General features: G+C 50.7%; 1 protein-coding gene across 1 annotated transcript in view; it reads left to right on the top strand.

Moving 5' to 3' along the window:
- Positions 1-15,709, top strand: part of BAHD1 (bromo adjacent homology domain containing 1) — a 37,786-nt gene extending 22,077 nt beyond the window's left edge. The window contains exons 2-7 of the mRNA XM_066997855.1: positions 91-1,743; positions 4,774-5,135; positions 6,723-6,882; positions 7,844-7,920; positions 9,935-10,026; positions 12,359-15,709. Of these exons, the coding sequence (XP_066853956.1) occupies positions 108-1,743; positions 4,774-5,135; positions 6,723-6,882; positions 7,844-7,920; positions 9,935-10,026; positions 12,359-12,548 (2,517 nt within the window). The 5' untranslated portion in view covers positions 91-107 and the 3' untranslated portion in view covers positions 12,549-15,709. The remainder of the gene's footprint in view (positions 1-90; positions 1,744-4,773; positions 5,136-6,722; positions 6,883-7,843; positions 7,921-9,934; positions 10,027-12,358) is intronic.
- Positions 15,710-17,201: the final 1,492 nt, after the last annotated feature.

Raw genomic sequence — 17,201 nt, 5'->3', positions numbered from 1 at the left:
TGTTTCCTAATCGGCAGCCGGTGCTTCGTGAGGAGGTGGGTCCCTCTCAGCGGTATTAACGGATGTGTTTTTTTCTCTCTTCGTTCTCAGGATTGGACATTGATCCTATGACGCATGCCCGGAAGAAACAACTTTTCCTTCTGAAGCATCCAGCTGGTTCTGCTGGCCAGGCTTCGTCCCCCCCAGGCAGCGGGAGGATGGACAGGACACGGGCAGAGTGCGGCGAGCAGAGGGACGGGGATGCCACCGAAAGCACCAATGGTCCGAGTGGGTTTGCGGGGACGAACAAAAGCAAGAATTTGCAGGAAGTCCGCAAGACGTACCCGCTGCGGAGACGCCTGCTCCCTTCGGTGAACAAAAAGACCTGCAAAGTGCTCCTCACCAGGCTGGAGGATGTGGCCGGATCTCTGTCGAAGGAGACCCAGAGCTGCAAAAAAAAGGACCTTCCCAGTTGGGTGGAGGGCTTGGGACCTACCTTTTTTGCTGAACAAGTTAAGCCCGTGGGAGCGGGGAAGAGTGATTCATCTGGGGAAAAGTGCACAATAACTTATCCGGGGACAGACGAAGACCTTGACAGCGCTCCTTCGGAGCCCAGGAAGCGTAGGCTGGCCTCACTGAACGCAGAGGCTGTGAACAATCTGCTTTTTGAGCGGGACGATGGCTTGTTGTCTGGCAGGCGCTTTCGGAGGGATTCCGCCAAAGCTGCCGGAGACTGTACGGTCAAGAGCTTGCATTGCAAAGCTGGTGACAACTGGTCTGCCTTGGAGAAACCAGCTGTGAAAACAGGTAAAGGCAAAAACCGACACGAGCCCAGTCAGAAATGCAGTAGCTGTGAGCATTCACTGGATGAGGTCTTTGATGATGGGACAAAGAGGGAGGATGGTACCATCCCCTATCATCCCACCCCAAAGAGACTGGCCAGCCTGAATGCTGTGGCCTTTCTGAAGCTGACCCACGAGAAGGACCAGCCCCTGAAGCAGAGGAGTAAATCAGACGGGGAGGGCAAGTCCGAGAACCACTGTTCAAAATCTACGCTCAAGTGGGCCAAAGCCAGTCGGAAGAATTGCGTCAAGTCTAAAAAGGAAGCAGCGAGCTTAAAAATGGAAGGCCAGCATGGCTGGCGGGGGCTTACCCTGGGCGCTTTCGGGAAAGCGGAGCAGCGGGACTCCTCTAGGCTCTACAGGACGGCTGAACCTGTCCCTTACGAGTCACTGTCTAGCTCCTATGCTAGCACAGAGAGTTTCTACCACAGACTGCCTTTGCTCATGGGTGGACAAGCTTCCATGAAGCCTGAGTATGGAAGACCCGGAGAGAAATCCCCAACTCCCAAGCAGGAATTTCATCAGCCTTCCTTTCCCGTGCAGCAGTTCCCTCCCTTGCCCGTTCCCGGGAATCACACGGATTGTGGATGTCTCTATGAGTCCTCAGATCTGACTCCGTTGAACGGGTTTTACGTTTGTTATGGCCAAAGTGGATACAGTGGCTACTCTCACTGCTCGGTTTACCCCAAGGATGAGCTTTCGCAGTCTGCGACCTGTGAGGGGCTCTTGGTATCACCGGGCTCCTTGCCATCGGGTGCTCATTTCCAGCCCCTCCACTGGTGCAACTCCCCGTACTGCTGTGGAGAAGGGACGGCTATTAACAGCTACAGCGTCTGCGGCGTCGTGCACGTGCCGGAGGGCAGGATCAGCAGCGTGCACGCGGGACGGAACAGCTACCCCTACAAAATGCCTTTTGCAGCAGGTAAGGTGCAAAGCGCGAGCAAAATCTCAGTTGGCATTCCTAGGAGAAGAGGGCTGCTTGGGCACAGTGGCTACTGGAGGTGTCTCACGGTTCATCAAAGGTTGGCATCAGAAAGAATCCGTGTTTCACCTCCCTTTCCCCCAGTTTTAGCCCAGAAAGGCTAAAAAGCCCCCTGAAAAGTCTGACTGGTGTGGAAAGCGTGGAAGCGCTGAAAGAATCTAGGCAGCAAGGAGGTGACCGAGGGCTTGTCATGCTGGAGTTGACTGCTTTGCCCTGTGTAAAATCCATGGTTTCGGTTCCTAGATGCTCTGCAAGGCTTCTCGCTGTCTGCTGCTGAGCAGAGGGTCTGAAACACATCAGGCTGTGTTGCCCATCCTGTCCCAAAATCTTGTTCTCACAACCGAAGCATCCTGGCAGAGCAGCGCGAAGAAGCAAGCGCTGCCTTGGTTGTCAGACTCTTCCCAGTAAAAGTTGCGCAGGGGATGCAGTCTTTTAAAGTTTCATTCGATCTGATCTGGCAGGGCTGAGCTGTGATTCAGTTTGAGTCTACTGGTTGGACCGATGCTTGAATTTCTTTGCAGTGATGTAAGTGCTGGTAGATCGTTGCTTCGGCGGATAGCGGTGCTGTGTTTGCTATTAAACTGGAAAAATCAGGCCCCGAAATGGGGTGAGTGGCAGTGTAAAGGTGGGGTAGTTGTTTGCCTGGCTGTTTTCTGTCCAGTTCGTTTGTTCAGGCTTTGTCCTTCAGCAGGCTTTATCTCGGAGCTTTGCCTTTGCTATTGAAAAACATCTTTTTGAAATACTTAAAACTGGATCGCTGCGCTGTGGTGACCAGACACCAGGACTTGGTGTAAAAGTCACCAAGTCACCAAGCAAGGCACCGCTGCCGCTTCCAAATGGTGCGATGTGCAGGCAGAGCTGCTGCTCGGCTGCTGGGGGTGTAAGCATTAGCGTTTCACCTAACCACGGGCACGCGTTCGAGTCAGAAGAGGCACGACTGAGCCACCCCAAACAGATTTCCAGGTAGGCGGATGAAGTTTGGGTTTGAGCGAGGCTTTGTCGTCTTCCCTTGTAGGAAGCTGCTGAAAGTCGGGAGCGTTTGGTCAAAGTATAATTTCCGTTTTCCCTAAATATCTCCGCTGTCGTAGTGCCGCTTCCTACGGCAGGGGCTAGGCGGCGTTCCCTCGCAGCTTCGATGCCTTTTCGATCGCAAGACAACCAGCTCGGCAGCGTGTTCTCGTCTGACACCTCCCTGCCTGGTGCCCCGAGGTCATGCCAGCCTGCTTCGTTCCTGAAAGTTTGCATGCTGCTGCCCCCGATTCCGAGTAAGCAGACGGGCTTTTTTCTGAGTTCAGCCCTCCCTGCAAAAACCCGGTGGCTTCTCGCGGAGCTGGCAGCAGCAGTTCCAGGGTGTGTATTTACCAGCGATGTGTCACCCTGCTGCTCTGATCTTTTCCCAACGTGGATTAGCAAGCGGCAGGATCGTTTCCTGCTGTAGCACATTTTTGGATGCAGCGCGTTCTGGGTTAAAGCTGCCTGTACGTGTAAATGCTTCGCGGGCTCTCAGTTCCTTCCTGTGAGCAACTTGGGCTTAAAAGTCTCCGCATCAGAATAATTTAGACTTTGTTCTGCAGGCTCCCAGAATATTAACAGGAGTTTGTGCTTAGGAGTTGGTTTTTATAGGTCTGCCTCTGAAATCTCAGCCTTCCCTCAAGTGGGTTAGTTTAGGGAATTAAAGGATTACTCGGTTGGAAGCGCCAGGCTCCCATCTGAGAGTGTCGGTACGAGTGGATCCAACACGATATGTGACATGGGGCATATCTGTCTCAGGTGGCGTGTTCAAGTTGCAGCCTGTTGTGAGCAAAACAGGGAAGAGGGGATTCAGGGAAGAGGTGGTTCACTGCTCCGCAGGTCCTGTGCCCGCCGAGGCCAGGCAGGATTCCTGAACTCACACCCTGACGTCTCACCGGCAAAGTTGCTTTGGCATCTGCTGCTCGGGGTCAGCAAACCCCAGCGATGCCCACAGCAGCCCTCGGGTCCGCGGTTCACCACTGGCTTCAATGCAGCCCTCGTAGAGAGGGAGGCTCATTTCCCCTTATTGCAGGGGGATCTCGTCCATTGTTCAGCTGGAGCTCAGTAACTTCATGGGTTTTATTACCTTTTTATGTTCTTTAGCAGCTCTCTGTTGTGCAGCAGCGTGCTCCCGCAGACCTGCTAGGTCATGTTCTAGTCTGGAGGCATCTCCTCGAGGTTGCCCTCAGCTGCTCTTTCAGTCACCACTAAAAGCATGCCTTTGGATGCAGGGGATAGGGACGTGTTATGTCTCGGTCTGGGGATTGTCTTCCTGCTGACATGAGGTAACGCAGATCACACTTGCTCTTTTCTTGGCCTCAGCCTGGTTTTGGGGCTTGTTTTAGGACTCCTGGAGCAGTGTGAGCTGTTCCAGGCTGATTCTGAGAGGCAGCAGCAGCCGAGTTACCTGTCGTGGTCACTGCTTCTGCCCTGGGGGTGCGGTTTTGCTGAAGGCAGCCCCGTGCATCATTTCGTGTAGTTTTGATCCACGTTTTTTCATATTTCTGGAGTTAATTTGGAGAATCTTCTCATTTTTCCCCTGATTACTTGAATTCAGCTTCTGGAAGGAAGCTGGCTTCTGCCACTAGCATGGATCCTTCCCATCACTCTGATAAGCCTTTTATTTCCTTTATACATATTGACAGGCTGGAGCGCTTTGGACACTGGCCAGTCTGATGTGTATTACTGGCTGGCAGGACTTGGTGGGATTTCAGGGGGGTTTGTTGTAGTGCAGTGTCATCAGCAACAACATATTGGAGGATCACAAGCTTAGAAACATCTTTGCTTTTAGAATCCTGTGACAGTGCAAAATGAAATTACGACGTGAAGGGGCTTTGCTGCTGTAATGCAATAAAGAGAATTTCGGAGGACGGTGGTGGTGCTTTGGGACAGCCTTGGTTTTGTAGTCCTCTTATATTTCAAATGACATTCGTGCCTCTTTTTCTTCCCTTCTCTTAGAAGGCTGCAAGTCTCTGGACCAGCTGAACCTCACAATCCCCGTGGCAGGGCACCCTGCGTCACCTGCCCACCCGCTCTCAGGATGCCCTGTACCCAGCGTGCCGCCAGCTGCAGAACCCGTTCCTCACCTGCAGACCCCCAACTCCGACCCTCAGACCATGGCCCGGGAATGTCCGCAGAGCTCAAAGCCCCCCAGCGGCTCCAAATCCGGCCTCCGAAACACCACGGGCTGCCTCCACGCCTCCGACAGCAAGGCAGCGGGCGGCCACGGCCACCCAAAGCAGCAGCGCATCAGCCGGCGACGGGCCACCAACGGCTGGATACCCGTCGGCACAGCCTGCGAGAAGGCCGTCTACGTCGTGGTAGGTGTCTGTGGAGCACTGGTTTTTTGTTCGTTTTGTTGTTTTCCTCATCTATTTTTTTCCAAATCCTTTTGAGCATCTTCATATTACCGAGGTCCTGGAGGTTTGGGAAGGTTTGGGGTCTTGCTCCAAGGCAGAGGTGGTCACTTGATGTCTTCTAAAACCTGGACACGTGAGTCAGCAGCCCTTTGGCTGGGCTTTGAGGCCAAGCTGTTGGCTCTGTTTTTCTCGCACACCCTACATTGCCTTGTGTGATGGGAGGTTTGGAAAGGAAGGAAAACCTGCTGTTCCTGTGCTAGCATCAGCTGAAATGCTGTGGTGATGAACACTCTGGCATTTATGAGGGTGGCACCTGTGAGTCCGTCTTACAGAGATCATCTCCAGCTTCTTCCTCCTGGGTTAGGTCAACACTGAGAAAACAAGGGATGGTTTAGCCTTGCTCTAAGGATCAGTTGTCCAAAGGTAGCTCCTGTAAGCTTGTTCAGTAAACGTCAGCAGTAAGGGGAGCCGTGGCCTGGGCAGACACATCTGTGCTGCCGCTTGGTGTGATGGCACGACCTTGAGCTGCTGCGAGCATCACCCAGGTTTGTAGCTTCAGCTCTCAGGGCTGCACACGGGTAGCAAGGGCTGTAGGAGAACGAAGCCTGTGGAAGCTGGAGATGGGCCTCTTTCACCCTGCACTCAGGCTGTGATGCCCTGAGAGGGGCGGCACACCATTAATCTCCTGAAGTCCTGGCACGGAATGCTTCCCATTTTGCTTGGACGATCTGGCAGAAGGCTAAACCCATCCTGCTCAGGCATTCTGAACTCAGTTTTCAGAGCAAAAATGAAAAAATAAAGCTCATGGTCCTAAAAGCAATCCTTTTGTAACATGAGCAGGTACTAAGGAAATGCCAGCAGCCTTGTTACAGAAAGCTTTACACCACTGCCTCACTGCTGCTGCCTGCCTTGTTCGTATGAAACATTTCATTTTTTATTTGCTTTCTTTCGATGTTTATATCAAAGAAACACAGAGCATTCAAAATACGCCTAGCTTCCAGTGCCTTCGGATATGAGGAAAACGCACAAGTAGGCAGATAAAATGGTGATTTCTCTGAAGGAGGGTCTTTTTGCATAATTGAAGGAGCAATTGTTCTTGGTTTAATTTGAAATAAGGGTATTAATTTCACAGATGCATGCTTTTGTGAGACTTGCTGTCCGGTTGGTGAGCTGTTCCTTCCTGCCAGTACAACACAAGAGAAATAGTTGTGTTTTATCTCGTGTTCTGTTTGAAAAAGGTGGCCACATACGAACTGCAAGCACTTGGATGCTATTCCCTACTGAACTTTCTTTACCTATGAATGCCCTGAGTAGTTGTTTTGACCTGATCTTTGCTTTCGTAAACCAACGCAGTGGGAAAAGGGATGCCAGGGGTGGTCTTATGGTGATGGCTTCTCTTGGAGTGGAAGCACTTGACTTGTCTAAGCCTACTGAGAGCTTTTAGTTCACAGCAGGACCAAAGGATTCTTGGATCGAGCCAGCAAACAATAAAGTAACTTTTTGCCTGTTTGCTTGGGCTGCTTTTTCTTCTGTGTGCCAATGCTGTAGAATGAACCTGAGCCAGCTGTTCGCAAGAGCTATCAGGCTGTGGAGAGAGACGGGGAGATTATCCGGGTACGAGACACCGTCCTCTTGAAATCAGGACCCAGGAAGAAATCTATGCCGTACGTTGCGAAGATATCGGCTCTGTGGGAAGACCCCAAAACAGGTACTGTGCCAAAAGAGTACGTTTTGCCTCCCTGCTTGACAGATGAGGAACTGGGGAAGTGATGGATCTCGGGAGAGCTGCAGGCTCGTTAGGCTACTCCGCTGCTGCCAGGTTGGGTGACAGGGGAGGAGATTAGCTCCGTGGGTTTTGTTCAGACTGTTCCAGGAGCTGAAATGCTCTTTAATCACTAGCCTGGGACCGGTAATCAAAATCTTCCTGGTCATGAAAGCACATAATATCAGCCAAGTGCACATCTTAGCAATGATCTCCTTTATTATTCCATTGCAGCAGACATCTGGGGAGCTGCTGTTTACTCAAACGCCAGCAGACACGTGGGCTGGGAGTTGGTGTGGAGCACGGCTTATCTACAGAGGCTCTGATAGCACCTAAGTAGGGGCGGGGATGGGAGCGGTGTGCTTTTGGTGTCCTGAATCTGCCTGCTGAGGGCTGAGCATAGGAAGCCGTGTCAAGTGTTGCAAAGCGCAGCTCTTGCTTAGAAGGAAAAAGGGCAAAAAAAAAAAAAATGTATTTTGTAAAGAGTAATAGTGTGTGGTGAGGCCAGTCGTGGTCGTGCCATCCAGCAGCAGCAGTGCCGGTGGTAATGTGGGAGGTCACGCTGCAAGCTTTGGATGAGGATCTCCTCTGACCCCAAGCTGCAATGGAAACTACTTTTTTTTTTTTATTTTTTAGGGAAACGTTTGATTTTTGTGCATAGCCCACCTCTTTGTGACGATGTAATGCAAGTAGAAGGGGGGTGAAGGTGTAATGGGGAAGCAACGTGACTGACTCAGTGCAGCTCCTTGCTGTAACAAAAGGACACCTAGTTCAGCATGAAATATTTATCACGGCACAGCTGCCTCTACACGAGCACCATGGAAATGAAAGGGAGGAAGCTGGATATTAGTGGGAAAACACTGTGACAGCACTGAGCCTTGACATTCTGCAATAAATCTTCTTGCAGGGGAGCTGATGATGAGCCTCCTGTGGTATTACAGACCGGAGCACACTCAGGGAGGCCGTAACCCCAGTATGCACCAGGTGAGCCTCCCGGACGCGAAACTGGAGGCCGGGGCACGTCTATATTTTTGCGAGAAGAGGGGATTAGCCTGAGTATCTTCCTGCATTCCTGGGTGGCCTCAAACTTGGGGGGCCGAGCTGCCATTTGGAGGAAAATGGAGCAGTCTCTTGGCGGCGGCGCAGCTGTTGCCAGATGTGCGGAGCAGCGCTGCCCTACACGCGGGTTTTCCCCCGGTCTGCTGTCGTGTGTGGAAGCTCTGGGCTGTGACAGAAGCTGCTGCGTTTTTCTCGTGGCTGCCTCTGGTAAATTTTAATGCTTCTCCGTTTAATCGGAGAAAATCCTGAGCGTTAAGTGAAAACTTGTTTTGACTTCTGCCTTAGGAGTAAGGAGGAGTGAGTTTATATTGAATCAGGATTAGGAGCCTCTCTGAAAAGGGTTTTCTGATTCACACCGAAACGTGGAACTTGATGCAGAAACTCCCACTGAAATTCTGCAGTTTTGATTATGCAGGATGTCTGAGTAGATATGTCACGTGCTGCGTTTTTATCATAAAAATCCCTGAATCTGCTTCTTCAGCTCTGGAAATGTGTTTGTTTTGTGCAGAAATGCGGATGCATCATCCACCCCTGTTTAAATTTATGACAAGAACTGGACTGATTTGAGGATGTTGTGCCAGAGTAATAGAGTTCACTTCTAAGAAGAAAAATGTGTGAATCACTATGACTTCATGCCTTGTTCTGCTTTGCTTGGACTAGTGTCGGGTGGCAGAACAAGCTGTTTTTGAACCAGGAAGGGAGAATTTACTGCTGTTTTCAACCCACCAAAATCCTTGATGCCTTTTTTCATTTAAATAAAATTGTAATGGTGTGGGAGAACAGGACTGGAGAACAGCCAGGGAATTGTACCTGCCTGACTTGCAGGGCACAGAGGAGTTTCTAAACCAAAATATGCTACCTCATACCGGTCTGTAAATGAAGCAAGAATGCATCCAGTTGCATTTTAGTGTAGGGAGAGAGCCAGTAATCTGTTTAGGAGGAACTGAGCCACTTTTCTGCACACCTGCTTAATTATACAAGCCTTGAAATGAGAGATTGCCATGTGGGCTGAGTAACTGCGATGGGCTTGCCAAAGATGACTCAGATCATTTTGATGTGAGGAGTAGACCAAAACCTCAACGTGCAGAAGCGAGGTGTGGCATTTTCAGTTTCTCTGATTAAGCCTGGCCCCAAATGGTGACCCTGGTTTGAGTCTTCGCTTCCAGCCTGCTTCCCTGGGGCTGTGAGCAGAAGCAAAGCCTGCAGGTAGCGCTTCCAGCCTTGTGCAGAGCATCTTTATTGCCGCAGATCATCTCTGCTGATCTAACCACATCTGAAATTCTTTAAAACGGCTCCGTCTGGCTTGCCCCGTGTCTAACCAATCCTGCCTGCTACAGAGCCAAGTTTCCTAAATTACCCTGGGAGAAGAGGCTATTGCTACTTCCCTCACTAAAACAGCCTTTTAAATTGGATTAGGATGAAGAAATGGTAGCAAAGGAATGGGTTGCTTTATCTTTGATATAGAAATGGATTAGAAAGACTCTGATAGTGTGTCACAGGCCATTAGGTAAGACAGCAAAGTGCTATTCAAACTCTGTTTCTACTCTTAGCTGTACAAATGAACTGGAAGGGTTTCCAGCACAGGAAAGGGAAATGAATGAAGAACATCCCTCATCCCTAGGAGCTCAGAGGAACGTGTGGGTGGGGAGCACTTCAACCTCCTGCCTGCAGAAGCATTGCTCACTGGGTTTTCTGCCTGTGGTCTGAAGGCTCCTTTCTTGTGGACCCTGTACAAAGCTGGAGCAAAAGCAACCTCTTGCAGGGTCACAAGACACCTGGAAAGTCTCTGACTTATTTGAAATACTGGCTCTGAAGAGCATCTGCTATGAGCATGCTGTGATAGCCTTCTCTTTGAGGTGATGGGTGAAGGAGTGGGGCTGGCCCTGTCTCCCTGCAGCTCCTGGCCAGCTGGGTGACCGCCTCCTTTCTCTTCTCGCAGAATGAGATCTTTGCATCCCGGCATCAGGACGAAAACAGTGTTGCCTGCATAGAGGAGAAGTGCTACGTGCTGACCTTTGCAGAGTACTGCAGGTAGGTGGTGCTCTTAACTTGCTGCTGTTCCTGAGACCTGTGTCTGTCTCTTGTCACTCTTTCCATTTCCTGCCATGACCCAGCAGAACCTCCCTTGCCCTACAAGCTTTGGTCCAGGTGGAGCTGGATGAATTGCACTCACTCTCCGTACAAGTTTGGTACTGGGATCTGGGAGCGCTTCTTCCACGCTAGACTCGCTACGTATCTCGTTGTTTTGTGTACGAGATATTCTTTAAGGGGCTTGCAAATGTTTGTACTTGTATGATCTTGATACCACAGCATGTGGACATCCGTGGAGGACAGTGCAGGAAAACCCATAATGATGGACCTAATTCAGTGGTAAATTAAAACTGAGCAAGGCTGGAAATAGTCTTATATGTTGGTCCCCTCTGGTACGTGGATGCCCTAGCTAGCTCAAATGCCTGCTGATCAGCTGTTGTCAGTGTTGCTACTGGATCCTAGTAGGCGTGCTCGCAGATTTGGGTGTTCTGGCGACAGGATCACTCAGAGTAGTGACTAAAGCACTTACAGTTAAACTCGTGCGGGTTGAATTGAAACTCGGTCAGTAAGAATTTCAGAGCATCCATATTCGAGGCTGCCATCCTTGGTTGTATGGATGTGCAGAGCAGAATGAAAACAGGGATTGAATGGGCACACAAGTCCATAACGCAAAATAGTGCTTGAAATGTCTTCAGTTTTGCTGGCTGTATCTTGTTGACTTTGGAGTCTTACCACAGAGGGGATGTTTAAGTCCTGCGGCTCTCTTCTTTGTCCTGCTCCTAGCCTAAGGCTACACTGTTTGAAATTCTAAAACCAAACTTTTCCAAACTCATTTTAAACTAAATTTTGTTCCTTCTTTTGAAAACTAAAAACCAGCCTAGGACTTTGGACTCAAACAGCTCATTTTGCTTCTAAGAGTCTGCTCTTCTGGAACAGCTGTTGGCAGGTGGTTTTTTTTTGTGCTGCTGTGGGTAAGGTTACCTTTGAGCAAAGTTCCCTGAAGGCATCCTGAATTCATCTTTTGCCTGTGTGGAAGTCTGACGAAGAAATAAAGGTTTTCAGAAGCCAAGAAGTAGCTCTTAAATGATTTAGGAGTTGTGGACTGCTCGAGCTAGCTCTGATCAGCTCTGAGATGGCTTTTGTCCTTGGTCAGTTTTACCCAAAGGATTTAGTAATGCAGACTGCAAAATCTAGTCTGTACCACAGGCTCCTGCAAAAGGGTTGTTAATGTATCCTGGATGGGAACAGAGGAGCACCTAGAACAGGGGATTTTCTTGCTCTGGTTTATGAATCCTAGAAGTGCTAGTGCAGTTGATGGCATGAAGCTGTTGCTTTCCTGTTGCTCTTACCTGGTGTGAAAGACTCAGCAGGTTTATCCCTGACCGGAGCCAGGCTGTGTGACTTGCCATGCTGCAGGCAGCTTCTTTAGCCTAGGTGCAGGTAGCATGGTTGGTGTTTGAAACATGCATGTGTAAGGAACATGCACGTATCCAGTGTTTGGCGTGAAGCTGAACTGGCTCGAGTGCTTACAAAATGATGTTCTTTTTTGTTAGAGGTTGTCTCAGGAGCTTGTATGAGCTTTGACTCCACTCCTCCAAGATCACCCCCATAGGTGCACGGGGGATTTAGTCATGGGGACCTGGTTTAGTGGGTGATGGTAGGGGGACGGTTGGAGAGATGATCTTGGAGCCCTTTTCCAACCTTAATGATTCTGTGACCTGAAGCCAGTATGTGCTCCTTGCTCTTTGCTGTTTTGGGTCAGCACCTGACTTTGCGTGGATGGCTGTTAGGCAAAATGTTGGAGTACAGCTCAGCTAGACAAAAGTTTTCTTCTAGAGAGAATGCCTTTTGTCACTTATTCAGAGAGGTGTGGGTGGCTCTAAAATGCTGTAGAAGGTACTGTGTATTTGCCTGGAACAGGCACAGTTAGCTTGAAATGCAGTGTCTGACCCTGCCCTCATCGTACCCAGCCCCTTTGTGTCCATCCAAGCAATGCTGATGTATAAGACTCTTCCAGGGCTAATTAACAACAAGGCCAAAATAGTAACGGCAAGGTGGATTAACTGCAATCATCTTTCATACTGTATGGAACCTGCCAGTATAGAGAGCAAAACCAACGTGTCACTTTGTACGGTTCCGTGTAGGATCAGAAGCAAGAGCTGTGTCACCCTATTGAGCAAAGGTGAATTCTCCTACGTGCTCCCCATGCTCCTTATCCTTGGGCAGCCACACTCGTGGCTTCTGGTTAGAAAGACTGACACAAGCAGTGAAAATTGTGCAGTGAGAGATGAAAGGAGTCCACACTAACTCTTCCAATGTCATTGCTTTGCAGATTTTGTGCCTTGGCAAAGCGTCGAGTCGAAGGGATCCCTGGCAGGAAAACCATTATGGTTCCTCCCTCAGAAGAGTACTCCACGCCTCTGCACCGCAAGGTGCCCGAGGACACTGACCCCGAGCTGGTTTTCCTCTGTCGTCACGTCTACGACTTCAGACACGGGCGCATCCTGAAGAACCCGCAGTAGTGCAGCCCTGCAGCGGGACCACGGTGAGGGGCGAGCGGCACCGGAGAGCCGACGGCGGGCTGGCAGCCTGGGACATGCGTGCGCTCGTGGCGACTCACCTCGTGCTGCTTGCAGACGAGAGCGCCCAGCGCTCTTTCCTCGGACTGAACAGCACGCGCAGGAGCAGATCCCTGCGGAGGAAGGCAGCAGTTGAAAGCACAGCACTTCGTTAAAAGCATAAATGAAAATATATACGTATAAAATAAATATATGTATATAGATATAGGTACTTGCATATGTAAATCTATATCTATATATGTATCTAGAGATGCATATATTGGGAGGGGGTTGTAGGGGATAAAAGCCAGTAAGCTGAATCCAGAGCCATCGTTGGTGGGGATGGTGGGAAGGTGCAGGAGGGATGCTGTGGTGCGTTGGATGAATCAAGCTGTGATAGTTCTGTGGTTTTCGTGCCCTGATGTGAAGTGGGAGGACTGAGACCGGTTCCTTGGCAGAGCGCAGGAGTCTCCTCTGTCCCACAGGGAAGAGGGAAGATTTCTGGTGAGCGAGAGCTCCTCCGAAACACAAGAGTTGCTTTTGAAGCTACCTGGACGCAGAGTGGCGTTGTGTCATGCTTGAATTGGTTTTGCTCCACTGGGGGGGAAGAGGTAGCCTCCTCCCCCACCTTTTTTTTTCCCCTCCTAATCTCTCTCTTCCCCTCACCTTTTTAAGAGTCGTTCTGCGATTCACCACCCGGACTGAGGCTTGGCAGCCAGGCTAGGAAATCTGCTCCAGCTCAGAGGCAGAGAGGGAGCTGGCAGGATTTACCTCCCAGTGTGGCGTTGCAGAGAGCCGTGTATCTGTCCTAGGTGCCCTTCCCTGAAGGATCACGCATCCCATAAGGCACGCTGCCAGCAGGCATGCATTGCTCTGGAGCTGGGAGCACACAAAGTGGGCTCCGTTGGTGAAAACCACGTTTTCTCCTCTCTTCTGAGTACTGCTCTTGCTCTGATGGCGCAGAGGGCTGTAGCGATAGAAGTGGGTTTACTCTTTCTTCCCAGATTGTTTTTCTGTAATGTCTTTTAACCCCATGTCTTCAGTGTGAAGCTAGACACCTGGGGGGAGAAATGGCAAACACACTCTGAGTGGTTTTTGGCTTTTTTTTCTTAGCCCCCCTTTACGTCACTGTCGTAACCCTGGGTGTCCCACTGAAGCCACCAGCAGAGCTGTCTCAGCGCTGCCTTGCAGCTTCCCCTCATCTCCAAACTCCTCCTGTCATCCGAGCGAGCTCACCAAAGTGGCTTTGTGGCTCCTGAAAGGAACTGAGTACTGGGAAGGGCTTGCATTGACAGATGCAGCCCGCGCCCCGCAAATATTTTTTGCCTCTTGCCTTATGTGTATAGATCCTAGATAGACTTTAGTTTATCTTCAACGCAAGCTGTCGGAATTGATCTTAAAGCAAACCAAAGGACGGTGTAACAGAGTCCGCCGAGTCAGCCTCGCCAAGCTGGGAATCCATGTCGAGATTGCACTAATGTAAAGGACAAGGAGCAACGCTGCGTCGGCCACGTGCCTGCTGGCTGGAGCCGCTCACGTGAGCTAGGGATCTGCATCTTTCTGCTTTTTTGGGGGGCTTCTGAACTCACATTAAATGGTGGAAGTACTGAAACTGCTTTAATGTCATCCTGTCGGTGGAAGTGGCGCTACCTGCACTGCCTGCTGCCCTGGTGGGAACGGCATCGGCTCGCTCCGACGGCTGCGCGCCCGGAAGGAAAACCCCATGGCATTGAATCCATGATGTGGAAATAGCTCGTTAACCAGGAGGTCTCCAGAGATTTGCTCTACATACCAAAGAGGGGAACGTGTCTAGAAGAAGACGACGTAAGAGGAGATGACAAGAACTGGCACCCACCACGGGGGACAGCAAGGCACACGTCTCCCTGCTGTTGGTGGACGATTCCTGCTCAGTGTTGCAGAAGGTGCTGGAAAAGCCCTGTTGTTCTTGCCACGGGGCAAACACCCTGCTCTAGGACATCTGACCCTAGGTGCATAGGCAAGAATTCACAGGAGAAGCATCTCATTGATACCTCAAGATACTGTTAGTGTCAAAGTAATTGCTCAGATTTCCCCTTAACAATTAGCTTGGGCACTGGTGGTCTCTTGGAAGGACGCAGCTGGGCTGCCCGTGCAGCAGTGAGCTGCTGGGATAGGACTTGGGAGCGCTTCTGGGGCTCTCGGGTGACCGAAAATGCCACGGGGAGGGGGGCGAGGAGGTGTCAGAGAAAGTGTTCCCTGCTGCTGCTGGGCGGGAGGGTGCTGGAGAAGCAGAGCTGCTCCTGCCCATCACGACAGAGGGGATCGTGGCCACCCAGCACACAGGGAACAGAGCAGCTGTGCCCTGCGGCCATGGTCGCACGGTGCCAGCCGGGGAGGACACGGGGAGCCCTAAACACATGTGCTGGCCTCGGCAGGGACGCTGCTGCCACCCGGCCCGGAGCAGGCAAGCTGCCTGCGGCCGCCTCCCTCTAGCACAAGTGCCATCAGACGCAGGATGCTCCAAGACCCACCTGCCAGGCCAACCCTGAGCATTGCTGCACAGTCAGGGAAGGGTTTGAAACCCAGCCTTGGAAACCACAGTAACTCGATGAAATTCCTTCTTCTGACCCCTCTCCCCCCCTGCTCCCACCTTTGTCCTGGCTCCTCTCCAGGCAGAAGAGAAGTTGCGCTTGCCCTGGGTTTGGAAGGGGCTCTGCTCCGTGTCCGGAGAGGACAAATCCTGACTCTTCTCATGTTAGAACCTGCTTCAGGCCAAGAACATTGTTTGAGATTCACGTGGTTGCTTATGCTGTTGTGCAGACAGCATGTAAATGAATCGAAATGTCTTATCCATAATGAAAATATTTCATGCTTTTTTAATCTATTAGATATGGAAATATTTTTTGAAACTGAAAATGCAGCCGGTAGAATTTAAATTGAAACGTAATACATGTAAAATATATTTTAGTTGATAATTTTGTAAAATGCACTTTTTTTGTGTCTCTTCCCTGGTTTCCCAGATCTGTATTTCAGTGTTTACAGATGGAATGAGAACATTCCCTATACCCTCCTTCTGTGAGAAAGATATATTAGAAGTAATTCTTAAAAAATAAATTTGAAAAATCGTATTGATTTAGAAAACAAAATTGGTGCAACGCTGTTCTTCTCTTTCTTGACCGAGCTTTTCAGGATGGGTACCTGCGGGGTGCAGGACTTGAAGTGCCTGGAGGGGGCCGATGGGAGAGCGAGTTTTGGTGCTTGGGTCCTTGGGGCTGTCCCTGCAGGAAGGCGTCCCCATCCTGGCTGGGACGCAGCCCCAAAATGAATACCGGTGAGGCATCGGGTGAAAACGGAGCGAGAGCATGGAGGATTGTCTGGGGGGATGAATTTTTATTTCATTTCCGGTCTGCTCTCAACAGCTGCTGTCATAGGAATAGTTAAGTCTGCCTTTCAGAAGGGGAAGGTGTTAGCGGCAAAGGGCGTCTCCGTAGGCTTGGTGTGTCAGCCCGTGCTTCAGGAGCATTTTGAGATGTTGCTTTGAGAAAAGCATTCCACATGGAGCATCACCTCTACAAGCCAACAGTCCACTTGGCAGCATTTCTGCCAGCCCAGCAGCGTCCCAGCCCCACGGCACCAAACGTGTGCATGCTGAGGACAGGTCCGACAAACCGTATCGCCTCCGTGGACATCCCCAAAAGGCATGAGAGGGATCCCAAGTGGGTGCAAGTGCTGAGGGGAATAAGGTAACCCACGTGAAACCACACAGCGGGGTCAGCACTTCTCTGAGGAGCAGGATCTGCCAGAAAACCTCCGTGCATCCGAACGCAGGTGAGTGCAGGCTGAAGGTGCTAAGCTCGGGTGCTTGCAGTAAGCAGCAGGTCCTGGGAGTAGGGCTGAAATGATTCTGCCCAGGCAGCGATGAGAAGCAGCTCTGCAAGCAAAACGCTGGCAAAAAGCTGCTGCCAGAGCTGCTCACCCCAAAACTGTGACGTTTGGTGTCAGGTTTTGGTGCCCTCTGCAACGAAGCCAGGCTGAGCATCCATGGAGCTCCAGGCATGGAGCAGTGGGGAGGAGCCGTGATTTAGCTCTTGGCTGGGTGGCTGGCCCTTGGAATGGGTTATTTCTATAAATAATACCGAGTTTTAATTAGAGCTGGACCCTTGCATGCCTGGGAAGGGGGAGAATGAGTTCTGGGAACAAAATGAGCAGGATGAAAAAGCGACGGCTGTTACCGATGCTGAATTAGCTCCTAATTATAGAGAGGGGAGTGAGCGGCAAGCGTGGTTTGTGGCATGAATGCAGATGGGCTGGGCACAGTAACAGCGGCCTTAAAACACAGGGCAGCAGCGCAACGGGGTTTTGCACCGTCTCTTGCCCTGAGGTTGCTTCGAAAGGGAAATTTTGAGATTGCCCTGTTGGTGGGAGCAGGGTATGGATGCACCGAGGTGGGACCACCGCTCCCACCACCTTAAGCAGTGTGCCCTTGCAGCCCTGCCAGCCTCATTAGCCCGTTTTCATTAAGTTCCTGGTCTGACATCTTTGTGGGATTAGGGTTTTTTTTGTTTTTGTTTTTTTGCCAGAGGATCTTTGCTTTTTTGATTTCCCTGCCCGTCACCGTTAATGAGGAGCCCTCTTACC

This window comes from Anser cygnoides, chromosome 5 (assembly GCF_040182565.1).
Source record: "Anser cygnoides isolate HZ-2024a breed goose chromosome 5, Taihu_goose_T2T_genome, whole genome shotgun sequence".
Taxonomy (NCBI): domain Eukaryota; kingdom Metazoa; phylum Chordata; class Aves; order Anseriformes; family Anatidae; genus Anser; species Anser cygnoides.
This window is presented reverse-complemented; position numbering and strand designations above follow the sequence as displayed.